The sequence below is a fragment of the Bison bison genome, unplaced genomic scaffold (assembly GCF_000754665.1).
Source record: "Bison bison bison isolate TAMUID 2011002044 unplaced genomic scaffold, Bison_UMD1.0 scf7180017864249, whole genome shotgun sequence".
Lineage (NCBI taxonomy): Eukaryota > Metazoa > Chordata > Mammalia > Artiodactyla > Bovidae > Bison > Bison bison.
Window position 1 is genome coordinate 1,866,164 of NW_011494821.1, and position 16,267 is coordinate 1,882,430.

General features: G+C 50.9%; 1 protein-coding gene across 1 annotated transcript in view; it reads right to left on the reverse strand.

The window, feature by feature from the left end:
• Positions 1–16,267, reverse strand: part of PITPNM3 (PITPNM family member 3) — a 100,977-nt gene that overhangs the window by 75,129 nt on the left and 9,581 nt on the right. Inside the window, 1 exon segment of the mRNA XM_010847510.1 lies at positions 5,593–5,688. Coding sequence (XP_010845812.1) covers positions 5,593–5,688 — 96 coding nt within the window.

Below are 16,267 nucleotides of genomic sequence, written 5' to 3' on the forward strand. Positions count from 1 at the left end.
AACACACCTGTGCTTTACATCTCTGGGGGCTCCTTTGTCCAGCTTCCAACAGCGACATCCTCCACTCCGCCCATGAGACAAACCCTGTACCCTTGCCGTGCTCCAGAGGAGGGACTTGGAGCCCCTAGACTCAAGACATGCCTGAGGTCAGACAGTAACCAGTCAGTGCCCCAACCCTGGGGAGAACCTGGATGCTCTGAACCCAGACAACCTGTACCACTTTCCTCTGCTCCCAGAGATTCTGAGTTCTGAGTCTCCCTCCTGGAGCAGGAGCAGGGTGCCCAAGGCCACCCCAGAAACATATCTGGAAGGTACCAGGCCGGTCTGTCCTCACACAGAGCACTAAGCCGGTGCCCCCTTGCTCACTCTGGCCGCATCCACCTTCTTACTCACCGCTCCAGGAAAAGCCTTGCACTGCTGCTCCCCCTGGCCAGAACGCTGCCCCAGATCCCCACATGTCTCATTTCTTGTTATTCAGCTCTCAGCTCAAGGCTACATCCTCCGGGGACCTCCTACTCACTCAGTCACTCTATTACAGCCCCATATGTTATATTGGAGGGGGGGTGCCTCCATTTTTCTAACAGCATTTGACACTCAATAAACTACTCATATTTAAAATGTACAATTTGAGAATTCCCTGGCGGTCCAGTGGTTAGGACTTGGCGCTTTCACTGCCAAGGGCCCAGGTTTAATCCTTGGTCAGGGAACTAAGATCCTGTAAGCGGCACAGGATGCCAAAAAAAAAAAAAGTACAATTTGATAAGTTTTGACATTTGTGCACACCCAGGAAGCCATCACCCCAATCAAGATAGTGGGCATATACCATCACCCTCAGAAGTTTTCTCCTATCCCTTTTGACCCCTCCTCCCCACCCCCAGGAGACCATAGATCTGCTCCTGTTGCTATAGACTTGTTTGCATTTTTCTAGAGTTTTCTATAAATAGAACCATAGTATGCACTCTTTCTCAGCCTGACTCTTTTGCCTCCCCATGATTACTTTGAGATTCATCCATATCACTGGGTATATCAGCTCATTCCTTTCTTATCGCCGATACCAAATACACGGATGTATTGCCATTTGTTTATTTGAACACCCATTGATGTACATTTGGGTTGTTTTTACTTTGATGCCATCATAAAGCTGCTATGAACATTCAGGGACACATCTTTAGGTGGGCATGTGTTTGCTTTCCTTTTGGCTAAAAACCTAGGGGTGGAAAGGTAGTTAATGATGATCAACTCTTTAGGAAGCTGCAACCTGGTTTCTGAAAGGGCTGTCCCATTGTACATCCCCCCCAGCAGAGTCTGAATGTCCCAATTCTCCACATTCTGGTCAGTTGTCGTAATTAGCCATTTTAACAGGTATGAGGCAGTATCTCATTGTGGCTTTAGTTTGTATTTTCCTAATAACTAACGACGGTGAACATATTTTCATTTTTTCACCTTTCGTTTTTCATTCATCTACCTTCTTTGCCAATATGTCTGTTCCTTTGTGTTATTTTATTTATGGAACTTATCCATAGAACTCACTTGTGTGTTGTCTTCCCATCCATCATCACTAAACTGTACAGTCCAGGGAACTTCTCTGGAGTCTGTGGACGCTGTACTCCCTATGCAGAGGGCATGGGTTTGATCGGTTGGGAAACATATCCTATGCGTCATATAGCATGCTGCTGTTACTGCTGCTGCTGCTGCTGCTAAGTCACTTCAGTCATGTCTGACTCTGTGCGACCCCATAGACAGCAGCCCACCAGGCTCCCCCATCCCTGGGATTCTCCAGGCAAGAACACTGGAGTGGGTTGCCCTTTCCTTCTCCAATGCATGAAAGTGAAAAATGAAAGTGAAGTCGCTCAGTCGTGTTCGACTCTTAGTGACCCCATGGACTGCAGCCTACCAGGCTCCTCCATCCATGGGATTTTCCAGGCAAGAGTACTGGAGTTGGGTGCCATTGCCTGCATGACCAAAATAAATAAATAAATCCATGGGGGCCAGGATGGGGTCTACTTGCCCTGTGTCCCATACAGGGAACACTGCCTGGTACTTGATGGGCAGATGCTCAATAATTACTTGAGAGAGGGAATGAGTGACTCTGAATTCTAGCCCCTGCTCTGCCTGACTCTTTGTGTGACCCTGACCAAGTTTCCCAGTTCTCTGGCCTCAGTTTTCCAGCCTGTAAAATGGAGTGGGGGTGTTGAACTCAAAGACCTTGAGGACCCCCAGCCCTGACATGATCTGGGTTTGAGGCATGTCACTTCTTGGCCACCATGGGTTTCCCCTCACTCTGCACTCCAACCTTGCCATGGCTCCCCAGCTCTCCTTGGACTCTATCAACAGGATAGGGTGTGGAGCCTCTTGGGTCGGGGCACCTGGACCCCATCACCCACCCTGCAGCATCACCCTGAGGCCCCACATCTGCTGCCATGGCCCAGGGAGTCGGCATCTTGCCCAGGGGTTGCTATAGACCCAGAGAGCTCCATAGTCCTGAGTGCCCCTCCTTGTCCCTCCCCTTCCTTACATACACAACCAGAGCCCCCCAGAGCCTAAGAGTCTCTCTTCTGCTACCAGACCATGATCCATGAGGATCTCCCATCCCCCTGGTTAACCCCAGTGCTGGACCAATGGGCTGGAGCTTGTGGGAGAAACGGAGGGAGGAGGGCCCCATCTTCATTAATAAGTCAAAGGAAAAGGCCTGGCCTGGACACTAAGCTCCTGGCTCCAGCCCCTGTCCCACCTTGATGTGTGATCTGGACAGGCCCCTTCCATGCTCTGGCCTCTGTTCCTGACAGTGTGGCTCCACTGCAGGGGGAGGCGGAACCATGGAGGCAGGAAGATGCAGGTGGGGACCGAGACCACACCCAGGTCAGGTCAGACCTCAGCCTGGGACCGGGGAAAGAGGCAGGGAGGCGACCCTTCAGAGCACACCCAGAAAGCCGGACGGACACCCACGGCTGGACCCTCGATGCTGAGAGAGCTGCCGGGTTGGCTTGAGTCAGCTCCTGGGAACGGAGGAGGTTGGCTTCACCTCTTACTGCCCCGAGCCAAGGAAACATGCAGAGTCCTTGCCCGGGGACACCTCAGGGAACAGACAGGAGGTGGGGAGTTGGCAACTCAGAACTGAAGAAGGTTCCAGCAGCCTGTGGGCGGACCATGCAACTGAGAGCTATGGATGCTCTGGGAGAGGTGACCTAGGAAGGGGCATGCGGAGAAGTGAGGTTCAGAGTCCGGTAGGCAGTGCTGAGAGGTGGAAGTCAGGGAAAGAGGCAGGAGAGTCTGCAATCCTGGGATAGTGGAGGAACAGAAAGATGGAGGAAGTAAGGACAGTGGGGAGGAGATGAGATGAAGGAAGAGAAGGTGGGACCACTCGTAAGAGAGGCGTCAGAAATGAGGCCAACTTGGGAACTGCAGACCGAGCAGTGAGATGATAGGAGCAGAGGACAGAATGCTGAGGGTCCGCAGGGGAGGGCAGCAGGAGGGAGCTGCTCAAAGGAAAGACAGGTGTGCGGGCCATTGGGATGGAGGTGGAGCTGCCCGGCGCCTCCTGCAGACGCATCCCGCCGTGAGCCATCCTCGTCATCTGGGAATGCAGAGCCCTGATGAACTGCAAAAATATTTTAAATGAAAGTGTTCTAAGCGTCAAAATATTGAAGCCGTTGTTGTCACACTGTGGGTTAGTTGCTATGGAGAAAGTCAGCCCCGGCTGCCACTCCAAGCAGACACCAATGGGAGACAGGCAAGAAGCCCAAAATGGGCTGGTGTGGGGCTGGCATCAGGAAGGGGACTTGGCACCCAGAGTCAAAAATGGGAGAGCCTCACGCTGGGACAGCATCCCACCGCCAACCCCACTGTGATTCCTCCCCAAATCAGTCTCCATTTCTGGAGACACAGAGCTGATAGGGAAACTGAGGCCCAGAGCAGGTGACAGACGTGCCCGACATCACAGAACAAGTCAATGGCATGTTCTGTGATGCCAAGTTCCAACTGTCTGAGATCATGTTCCAACTGTCCTGCTCTGAGTCCAGAGGTCTTCCCAGCACATGCTCCGTTTCTCTTTTCAAGACCCCGTTCAGCCAGGCATTTCAAAGCTGGTTCTATCTCAGGAGTAAGTCAATCTCCCAAATACGGTGACTTCCCAAAGGGGAGCTGAGTTGGCCAAGCAAGACTTGAGGACCCTCCTAGACTGAAGACCCTCCTGGGCTTGTGGGTCTCACCCACCCACCCCTGCACAGTTCAGGAGCACGGCTGGGAGGGTCCTCTCTCCTGAAGTCCAGGCAGACTCTGCCTCGCACTGATCCCCACACCTGCCCTGCCCATCTCCAACTCTGAGACTGTGCTCAGGTCAATCTCTTAGTCTGAAACGCTCGCCCCATTTAGTGCCCTCTTCTCCAATCCTTACAAGGCTTTTATACAAAGAGTTTTGTTGGAGATAGACCATTTTTTTTTAAGTCTTAGTTGAATTTGTTATAGTATTGCTTCTGTTTTATGTTTTGGATTTTTTGCCAAGGCATGTGGCATCTTAGTTCCCCGACCAGGGATCGAACCTGCACGCCCTGCATTGGAAGGCAAAGTCTTAACCACTGGATCACCAGGAATGTCCCCTTTATAATGCTTCTTGTTTTTCCGTCCTCACTTATATAGTGCCCCTTGCTACATCTGGTGTGCTGGCCAAGCACCCAGCACCGAAATGCAGAGCTGATATATCCTCTCCTCCATCGTCTCTCCCCTGAAAGTCTGCTATGATCTTTCTAACTGGTCTCCAGCTCCACTCCAGCTCCCCATCCCATCTGTAGGCTGATCTTTCATGTTACCTACACGTAGTCTCATCTCTCCTCTCCCCCAGCACACAGGCTTCCTTCAGTTCCTGGAAGGCCCCATCCTTCCTGCTTCAGCACCATGATACCTGCTATGTCCTCTGCCTAAGGCTCTTTTCACTTTTCACCTAGCCAACTCCTACCCTCAGTTCTACAGAGAGGATGTTAAGGACCTCCACCCTAAATTAGATATCCCCATCATCATTCTATTAACATTTGATTCTTCTTATTCAGAGGTATTTTTCCCCATTTGGGGTTTTTGTTAGTATGTATATGTTTATTTGGTTTTTCCAGGTCTTAGTTGCAGCAGGCAAAATCTTCGATCTTTGTTGCAGCATGCAGGATCTTTGGTTGCGGCATGTGGAATCAGGTTCTCTGACCAGGGATTGAACCCGAGCCCCCTGCATTGGGAGCACCAAGTCTGAGCCACTGCACCATCAGGGAAGTCCCTTATTCTCCATTTGTGATTGTATTTTCCTTCATGTCACTGCTTGATGTTTGCCTCTCCCACTAGACTGTAAGCTTGACCAGGGCAGTGACCATGTCTGTTGGTTTCCTGCAGTACCGTGAGCACCTGAAATAGTTGAGCAACTCAGTAAATAGCTCAAAGAATGCGTGATGGGGCGCTGAGCCCCAGCCCTGGGGGAACGTACAGACTGGGTGATTATGAAGCAAGGAACTACAGAGTCTGAGTAGGGAGAGAGATCAACTCCCAGTAGCACCCTTTCTTGGCGCTTCTAAAAAAGGTCACCCAGCTATCGATGGGAGGATGGGATTCACTCACCTCTAGCATCAAAGAATTCATCATCAGAGCTCTCCACTGAGTCGCTGAGGACGTTTTGAAGGTGCCAGGGGGCACCACCGCCCGGGGGAGGGCCACCTGCCAAAGAAAACACACCTGTTAGCCAAGCTTGTGACTGTGTCTTGGCATGAAGGAGGTAGATGCAGACGACCCTGGACCAAGGTTTGGTCAGCACTCTGCACATCCCTGCCCTCTTGACTTCAAGTGCCCTGCCCCTCACAGAGCCATCCCACTGCTGTGCTTTCATTTAAGCCCCAAACACCTCTCTGAAATGGCTTGGCGGGGCAGGAACAAGGGCGCTCATTTTGCACACACCCAAACCACGACCAGAGGCAGTTAAGAGACATTGCCAAGGTGACACATGTATCAGGAAGCATCAAGTAAGTTTTGCTGTGTTAATAAAAGATCTTAAAGCAATAACAGGGTCTTCCCTGATGGTCCAGTGGTTAAGAATCCACCTTCCAGTGCAGGGGACTCAGGTTGGATCCCTGGTTGGGGAACTAAGATCCCACCTGCCGTGGGGCAGCTAAGCCCACGTGCGCGCTACAACTACTAAGCCCAGGAACCCGCATGCCACAACTAGAGAGAAGCCCTCGCACTGCAGTGAAAGACCTAGCCAAAAAGAAATGGATGCGTAATTAAATATTAACACAATAATAGTTCATTTCTCACTCACACACAGGTAGGAAGGGGGCTCTGGCCACGGCAGTCACTCATAGCTGCCACCATACGATGCCAGCATCTCAAAAAGGGACTCCAAGGCTTTCAGAAGCAGGGGAGGAGAGCACAGAAAGTCATGCCCAGTCGTAAACACGTCTTCTCACATGCAACACACTTCTGCGCAGGTGTCATTGGCCAAAGCAAGTCACGTGGCCATGGCCAGCTTCAAGAGGGTGCAGGAGAGGAGAAGCTGACATCCTGATGGGCAGAAGTGATGTCTGCTGCACACGTGTGCAAGTCAGGCTGGGACTGCAGCCTCCCCTGGGGAAAAAAGCCCCGAACTAAGAGAAAGGGGACCGGAGCTTGCGTTCTGCCCCGTCTCTGCTACTTACAACCTAGCAGCCATTCCCACTGAATACTGCAGCCTCAGTTTCTCAGTCTATAAAATATCAACAACAATCAATCCCGAGCTGGAAGGATCAGAAATAATGCATGCTCAGCGCCAGTATCTCGGGAGGCTCAGTGATGATGCCTACTATTATTATTAATATCTGCAGAGGCCAGAATGTAGGCTGGGGGTATTCCAGAGCAGACAAGAACAAGTGAATGCAGAGAATGTGGCCCCCTGGGGGCCCCAAACTCAGCCCCAACCCACCTCCTGCCCCGGGACCAGGGGAAGGAAGACCAGAGATACAGCTGGGTCAGGAGCCTCTCTCTCCCGCCCCCCATTTTCAGAGCCTCTTTACTTGGCACTTCGGGACTCTCAGGAAAGCAGCTGGTATCTGGCACATTCAGGAAGCCCTCCGACGGCTCCCAAGACACGTGAAATACTGGAGATTGTGGATGAATTCCAGTCTAATTGTAAACACTAAAACCATAAAAGTGTTGGGAGAAAATTGACCTGGTAATTTTCCTGAGGAAGTAATCAGAGAAGTAGACAAAGATGGCAATACACAGTTGATCAACTCAGTGTTCCGGTGATACCCACCAACCGGAAGAAATCCCAGTGTCCACCCACAGAGGACCAGATGTATATTCACAGTTAGCAAGGGGATTCTTTGCAGTAGGTAGAAAAATAAAGTAGCTCCTTATGTATTAACATGGAAAGATACCCACGGAGTATGGTTAAGAGAAACAAAAAAATGCACATGGGTCCCAGAACCATGTTTCTTTTTATCTCATTTTTGAAAAATATATTCCTGCTTGCACACTGAGGATATGTACAGCATGTTAGTTAAGAACTCAGGGTCTGAGGTTGGAAGAGCCCCAGATTCAAGCTCAGGCCCTCACCTCTTAGATGCTGTATGATGTCACCTGTCTGTGCCTCAGTTTCGCCAGCTATAAAGTGAGGAAAGTTCACACGTGCCCGCAAGAGCTTGTTGGAAGAATGGAATAGGGATTACCTCTACAGAGCAAAATTTAGTAAGAAGAGACAGGGAAAACTCCATGTTTCCACTGCACATATAACTTCATATGCCCATTAATTTCATAAATTCATCTTATCAGTGCTAAGATGTACATTTTTTCCACACTTCAACAGCTTTAAAACTGGGGTGTATCTTACTTGGTGGCGTGTCCTAATTTTGTTGGCATTGTTTATTCTTTCTTGGGGTATAGAAAATAGTGATGGATCTTACAATTCACTTCATCGTAATTCAATGGAAAACAGTAAAACCACCCTGCACACAGGGTTTATCTTCCTCTGTTCAGCCCTGGCCATCTAGTACACATGGCTTCTTGCATCAGCAATGCCCCTACTTCGGTTCCCCCATCTGTGCAATAGGTAACCCGAAAGAGACTTTCCCCTGAAACTTTTCAACTCCAACTGATGTTTGAGGAGCTGATCTGGCACATAGTAGATGTAAATGAACCAGCACGAGGTGGGCATTCCCCCAGCCTTGGCTAGAACACACCTCATGACGCATTCCCCAGAAAAGTCGCTGCAGCCTCAGCTCACTGCACCCAGCTACCCTGCAGGGTGCTGACACCGTTTCCTGCCCTGAGCCCAGATCCCAGAACACAAACTGCTCCTGAAGGGAGAGGCCAGCACAGGTCAGCCCAGGGCCCCAGCCCTCCTGCCTGGCCCTCCTGCCCCACCCACCACAAACTCCCAAACACACACCCCACTTGAGCTTCATGGCTTGAAGCCAAGCAAAAAGCACGTTCTGAAACACAGAAAAGGCAGAGATCGTCAGGAAAACCGACCTGGGAGTCACTTCTGGGTGTAAATCTGGGTCTTCCCCCACATTCCCAGTGGGGACGCTCTAAGCTTTTCGTTCTCACACAACAGTGTGGAGGGCATGACGGTCTGATCAGCAATTTCCTTCCTATGACCCTGGATTTATTGCAAGGGAGTTGGAAGAATCCAGAAACACCATAAGTGAGTATTTCTAACATGACTATGGGACCGTTTCCCAAATGTATATGGGGGAATTTCTGGCTAGAGAAATAAGACAAGAAAAAGAAATAAAAGGTATACATATGAGAAAGGAAAAATAAAACTGCTTTTATTCTCAGATGGCATGATTGTTTATCTAGAAAACAATAACTCTACAAAATCTACCAAAAAAAAAACCAAAAACCCTACTGGAACTAATTATTGAGGATAGTAAGATGACAGGATAGAAAATCAAAATACAAAAGTCAGTTGCACTCCTGTATGTCAGAAATGAACAAATGGAATTTGAAATTTGAAAAATAATACCATTTACAATAGCAGCAAAATACAATAAAATAAAGAAGTGCATAGGTATACATTAAATGTATGCGAAGATTTCTGTGGTTCAAAAATATAATCATTTAAAATCCTTCCTGATTTTACATTTATTTTATGTTTTCTCAATCAACAGATATCAAGGATATAAAAACTATCAAACATATGATATGAATGTGCAAATATCCCTTGCTGTCCAAATCTATTCCATTTCTAAGAAAGCAAGAATCTGGACAGTCAGGACAATCATATTAACCTCATCTATTTGGTCCTTGAGTTTTGTATGATGAGCAGCAAGAGTTTAATTAGTGGTGGGTTCATCTAAAGATATATCTGTGTCGATTTGTCTCCTGAATTTAAATAGCGAAGTTTCAACGAGAAGGGACTTGCTATGGTGGGTCTCATACCCGCACAGTATTCACTTCAGCCACGAACAAAGAAGGGCAACAGCATTCCTGTCAACCTCCCCCTCCTAAAGAGAGCTTGTGTTAGGGCCTGAGGAAAAGAGGGGAGCTCTGGAATTTGTCCCTCCCTCGCCTCCCCCACCGCATCCATCCTTGGGGCTACCACTACCTTAGGCCATCACAACACCCACACCATGTGATGGGCTGGACTTGCTGGGAGTCCCAGTGGGGAGAGCCCGGCAGCGGGGAAGCCTGCAAGGAGCCTGGTTCAGCTCCATTTGAAGGACATGTTCTTCCAGCTAGAGATGGTCAGAAAGGGAGTGGGGCTTCGGGGGTGTCAAAGGGAGCTGCCCATCCTGCAAGGCACTGTATTAGGTGCTGGGGGACATTGAGGTGAATAAGAGGGACAGAGTGGGGCCCTCCCAAAGCGTAAGTCTACAGGGGGACAGAGGAGGCAGACCTAAAACAGGGAAGCAATAATCCTTTCAGCAGTGGCAAGTGCTAGGAAGAAAGGAAAACCGTCTCTTCCCACCCCCACTGTGCCCTTTCCCTCAAGTGTCTCTTACAGTGTCATCATAGCCTAGAGAACAGACAGGCATGAATGCGTGGATCCGTACATCCACCGAGGGATGATGACAAGGGCATTCGGCTCCAAAAGAACTCTGTCACCCAGTGAGTTATAAACACTGGACCAGTGCTGTTTCTCCTCCCACATGAACCCTTCACCTGAGTGTTGAATCTCCTTTGTGGTCAGTATCTACAGTTGATTTTCTCTTTAAAAGCATCTTTTATCTGGTTTAGTGCCATCCTCTTTGTTTTCAAAATACCTTCACTGGTTTTTAAATGCACACTCTAAGTTTGAACCTGCTACAGTCCTTCCCTCTTTGCAGACAGGCTGCTCAAAACAGCCTCTGGAAAGGTAGGTATTCAGCACGTAGGGGGATCTCAGTTATCTACCCTGGTGCAAAAAAGAACTTATAAGAATGGATCATGTGGGCTTCCCTGGTGGCTCGGTGGTAAAGAATCCACCTGCCAATGCAGGAGACACAGGTTCAATCCCTGGTCCGGGAAGATCCCACATTGCCATGGTACAACTGAGCCCGTGTGCCACAACTACTGAGTCTGTTCTCTGGAGCCCAGGAACTACAACTACTGAGCCCACGCGCCGTAACTACTGAGCCCCTGGGGCCCCTAGAGCCCACGCTCCGCAGCAAGAGAAGCCGCTGAAATGAGAAGGACACGCATCGCAGCTAGAGAGTAGCTCCCAATCTCCACAACTAGAGAAAAGCTCGAGCAGCAACAAAGACCCAGAGCAGCCAAATATAAAACAAATAAATAAAATTATTAAAAAAAAAAAAAAAAAAGGACAGATCATGTTAAGAAGCAGCCGTCACCTGGCTTATGGAGGAAGATGTTCCCTTCATCTCTTCCTCCAGCATGCAGGGTTTTTTTTTTTTAGCAAATGGCAAAGGTCATATTTCAAAAAAGGAAAACACTGATATAGAGTCTTGGGAGGGCATGAGAGGAAGACTTCTGAAAATGTGGAGGGTCAGTGGAGACTTGAATGGTGAGAAAGAGCCAGACATCCTAAGCGCTGGTGTGTACATCCATGTGTGTGCATGCACGTTCCTAGCACACACACGTGGCATGGACAGGCAGAGGATGAGAGTAAGAGCCTTCCTGGATGAAGGAACTGCAAGGCAAAGTTACCCGTAAGGGGCAGAAAGAAACCCACGTGGCCGGAGCCAGTGACAGAGGGAAACAGGTATAAGAAGAGGTGAGAGAGGAAATGGAGCCCAAGCAGGTAGGGCTCACCTGCCTGTCATAGATGGGAGCTCAGGACAGGTGGGTTTTAAGGTTCTCACTTCTATCCAGAGTCTATCACCTGCTTACTTCCAGAAGAGGGGACTCAGATGCCCAAGAGGTTCAGAAAATCTCCCAAGGGGTAGGGGGTCTCAGGTCAGATCGCTAAAGGCCACATATGGTCTTGAGAGTCAGAGAAGGTGGGTGCCTAGATCCCAGATCAGTGAGGGCAAAGGCCCAGAAGCACAACCTCCTTAAGGTAGGTCCCTGTCCTTCACCCCTCTGCATTCTGTGTCCAGTATAGGGTCCCAGGCGGAAGAGAACCAAGAGGTGTTTGTTAAACAAGCAAATGATCAAAAAATGATCTGCTGGCAGCTTCACAGGTATTATCTAAACTCATCCTAACCAAGTCCCATAGAGCAGGTGTTATGAATTCCCATCTTACAGTTCAGGAAATAAAGTTCAGAGGTGTGATGTCATTCAATTGAAGTCATAAAGCTCATAAGGGATGAGGCAAGATCCGAACCCAAGTCCATCTGACTCCAGGGCCTGTGCTCAGGACCACCAGACAGGGTGTGCTCTGCAGCAGAGCTCAGGGCAGGGGCCCAGGTCTCTTCCTCACTTCTCTCCCCCAGGCTGCAGGGTCTCCAGGGCTCAGCCTACATCCTCCAACAGACTCTCCTTCTGTCCCACCTTCTCTATCACACTTATTCAAAACTCTAAATCAAGGGACTTCCCTGGCAGTCCAATGGTTCCAATGTAGGGGGTGTGGGTTCGATCCCTGGTCAGGGGACTAAGATCCCACAAGACATCCAGCACAGACCAAAAAAAAAAAACACTCTAAATCAGGGTAAAAGAGAAAAGGGAATACCCCAATCCTTCCCTGGCAATCCAGAGAAACAAACGATCCTTCACACCCCATGGTGCACTGGTTCCCCAGCAGAGCTCAAAGGAGTGGGGTGCAGGGGGAGAGGCTGTGGGCAGCCATTCCTGCTCCTCTCCTGATCCATCTGCCCGCCACCATCAGGCCCAGTGCAGTCTCCCTGACCTTGTCACAGGCTTGGGTCTCCCCAGCATGAGTGCAGCCAGCAGTCACCCACTTCCCCACCTTAGCCCTGGTTCCCATGGACACAGGAATTGGAAGATGGACAGACAGACAGGAGCCAACAGTGGGTGCTCTGCCCTTTACTGGGGACGCCAGGGCAGCTCCTGCCTGAAGGTCAGCGCTCCCCACCCCAGAAGGGAGACACCACCCTGCTCTTGGGAGCCCAGTCTGAGGGGAAAGAGAGTCCACAGCAAGGAAAGCCCTGGCCCAGTAAAGTGAGGGAGGCAGGAGGCATTGGCCAACTCCTCCTGGGCCAGACCTTGAACCAGATGCTGCCTAGGAGGTATGAGCTCTGACAAAGCTGAATGGGCTCAATCCCTGGCCCCAGTGCCAGCCTTGGGGCCCAGCCTACGTGGCCCGGCTTAGGGCAAGGGACAAAGGAGGGGTGGGCGGCCTGGCCCCTGGGTGAAATACCACATCAACCTAGCCCAGAGAGGTGTGGACAGCACCTTCCAGAGGCAGGCAGCCTGGAGGCCTTCCTGGAGGACGAGGCAGAACTGAGCCTTAAAGGAAGTAGGGGCAGAGTTGGCTAGGCTGGGGAACAGAGGAGGGAGGAGAGACAGTGGTCAAAGCAATCTTTTAGGCCATTTCCAAGAGATGCTGGACCCAGAAATTTCTCCTCAACTGTAAGAGCGAGGGAGGGAACATGGGCGTCTGCTGTGACCGCCATGGCCCTGCAGGGGTTCAAGTGACAATATCCAGGCCTCCAGGGAGTCACAGCACCTCTGAGCTGGCCAAAGTGGGTGCCCGGCACTGAGCCTGCCGCCCGTGACCATGGTCACAGCTTCTGTGCCCAGTCCTGCCTGAGGACACATCTGAAACTGAGACCTGGCCAGCCTGCTGGATCCCGGCAATCTGTGCCTCGGAAGAAAAGGGCTCATTCAGGCAGGTCCCTTGTCTCCAGTCTGTCTCCTGTGTCCACATACACACACACGGGCACGAGAATGGCAGGTTCTACAAGCACAAGCATCTGGGTTTAACTGCTGATCATCAATGCTGCTAAATTATCAGGCTGCCCTGGACACAGACATGTAGAGAACATGCACGCATGCTCAGTCACTTCAGTCATGTCCAACTCTTTGTGCCCTGTGAACTGTAGCCTGCCAGGCTCCTCTGTCCATGGGATTCTCCAGGCAAGACTACTGGAATAATTTGCCATGCCCTCCTCCACGGGATCTTCCTGGCCCAGGGATCAAACCTATATCTCCTGCAGGTCTTGCATTGCAGGCAGATTCTTTACTGCTGAGCCACCTGGGAAGCCAGGACATGTAGAGTCCAGAGCCCAGATGTGGCCCACACAGGCACACACACACACACACACACACACACACACAGATAGAGGCACACTTCACCGTTCCTCAGCTCTGACCTGAGGTCCCAGGGGTCCTTCTACACACTGGATGCAGTGAGAGATGCACACAATCTGGGAAAGGCTCCTACAGGCAGGCAGGGGTGCGAGGGGGGACTAGGAGGGGCAGGGAGTGGGAGGGAGGGATGTGACCCACCTCCTCTCTGCCCCTCCTCCCAGAGCCCTGCCTTCCTCGCCCCCCACTGTCCCTTCCTGCTCCCAGTAGTGAAAAGACAGGCTCTTCTGTCCATGGAATTTTCCAGGCAAGAATACTGGAGTGGGTTGCCATTTCCTTCTTCAGCAGATCTTCCCGACCCAGGGACTGAACCCGGGTCTCTTGCATTGCAGGCAGATTCTTTACCGTCGGAGCCACCAGGGAAGGGCTGGTTCATATCCCAGCTCTGGCACTTCTCAAGTGATCTTAATAAATGTCACTACAGCACGCTGTGCCTCAGTCTCCTCCTCTGTAAAATGGGGATCATAACAGTCTTCCCCTAGAGCTGCTAGAAGGATCACATGAATGAATATTTGAAAAAGGTTTGGCATAGTGCCTGGCACTCAGACAGTGCTATAAAAGGGTTTGTTAAATAAAATAAATAAATCATGATATCCGCGGGGCTTTCTTTGATCCTTTCACAGTGGACGCTCCCAAGGATGGGCCCCTCTCCTTCTCCTCCAGCCCCTGGAACGGGAGCCCCGAGGGCAGGGCAGGCACTGCTGGCCTCACCCAGAAGCTAGAACAGCCTGAGCCCTGACACTCTTGGGGCTGCTTCTGGTGCATGGCTGGCCTCTCTCCTCTCTGCCAGTGCAGCTCCCTGGGGTTGTGTCTTGTCTGCCCCCATCCCCCAGATCTTGAGCTACCTAAAGCCAGGACCTACACTCTCTCCGAGCCCCACTGCCCATCATCAGTCTGGGTTCCAGTAACATGCCACTACTGGGAAGCACCCCCACTCCACCATGCCATGTTCTTTCCCTCCAAGACTTTGCTGCTGAAGCCCCTGGTACCTGAAATACCCTCCATCCCCAGCCCCCAGCCCCCAGCTGAAAGCCTTCCTTGACCCCCACGCTGGTCTGGGCACCTGCCTCTTCTTTGTCTCGTAACATCCTCTACCTGTGCCCATCAGAGCGCCTGTCTGTAGACTAGGTCCAGGCCTGCCTGCTACACTGGGCTGTGGGTTCCTCCAGGAACACACTCAGTAGGTATCCTCCCCAGGCCTGTAGCCTCTCCTAGCCCAGGACCAGAGAAAGTTCTTGTTATGCTCAGCATGGCCCAGCACCAGGTAGATCTCAGGAGAGCCCTCTCTCAGGAAAGTATCCCATAGGGAATGTCCTCAGGCCCCTTTCTGGGTCAGGATGAGCCTGACAAGATCAATCAGGGCCAAACAGCCCATGCTCAGCCTTCAAGGGGCTATGGGGCCACCCAGGGAGAAACAAGAGGCCAGGAGAAGCTGCTTCCAGAAAAAGGCATTATTGAAGGAAACCAGTGCTGGTTGGGGGTTGGTTGCTATAGAAACAGGTCCTAACTATCTCCCAAACTGCTGTATGCACCACTGATGAGCTCGTGTGCTGGGCTATTTCAGGGGACATGCCAGGCACCCCAGAAGTGCCTGCATGCTGGGGTTCCCAGCACCTGAAGCCCAGATCCTGCAGGATCTGGAAGGAATACAGTCTCCAGGGCACCCAGGTAGCTCCATCAGTCCAGGGGTGGACTCAAGGATTGAGGCTGAGACTCCAGGCTGCAGAATTTTCCTCAGACTAACCACGGCCCACCCCTGACCTCAACCATAGCCTAACCTCAAGCTGCCCATAGATCAAGTCACAACCCCAATCACAGAATAACTGGGACCCCATCTCAAACAGGCCATGAAGCTGACCACAGGCCATGCCACAAACTAAGCCTTGACCCAACCACACATTCAGCAACGACTCAAAAAAAAAAAAAAAAAAAAGCAATGCCTCCAGCCACCGACTGCGGCCTGACCCTGGCCATAAACAGCACTGGGCATCATCAAGGGGCTGTAGCATATAACTTCAAGGCTATTTTTGCAGCTAACACTAAATTCTGTGCAGCATTTTCCACCACTGCCAGGGGTTTGCAGGCACTTCCTACGGTCCCCAGGACAGCCCAGTGAGGTCAGTTCAGAGGAGCTCTGCTCCTGTTTGTGATGACAAAGGGAGAAGCTCAGATGGGGTCACACTCCCTGCCCAGGGGTGTCGGTGGGGAGGTTGGCAGGCCTGGGGGTGGGATGACAACCCCAGTCTCCCAAGCAGGACACAGTTGGCCCAACTAGTTGCTCTGGGGGGAAAAAAATGTGGTTTTTGAAGACCTGCTGGTGTCTCATAAATATGCCACTTAAATACCCATTAATTACTTTATTTAGGAGATAATTAGTGATTAATAGCTTTGGCTATCTATCGTACTTTCATTTTGCTCTGCCAATTCGGCTCCCAACAGTTTTGAGTTATTTGGAACAATTCTTTCCAGCCCCAGATGTCCCCGCTCTGTCCCACCAGACTCTTGCTCCATACGGGAGAGGCTTTCTCCTGCCTCTAACGGGAGCTCCCAATGCACCTGCCAGTTCACCACTGATGGCTCTGCCACCTGCAGGCTCCTCAGAAGGGTG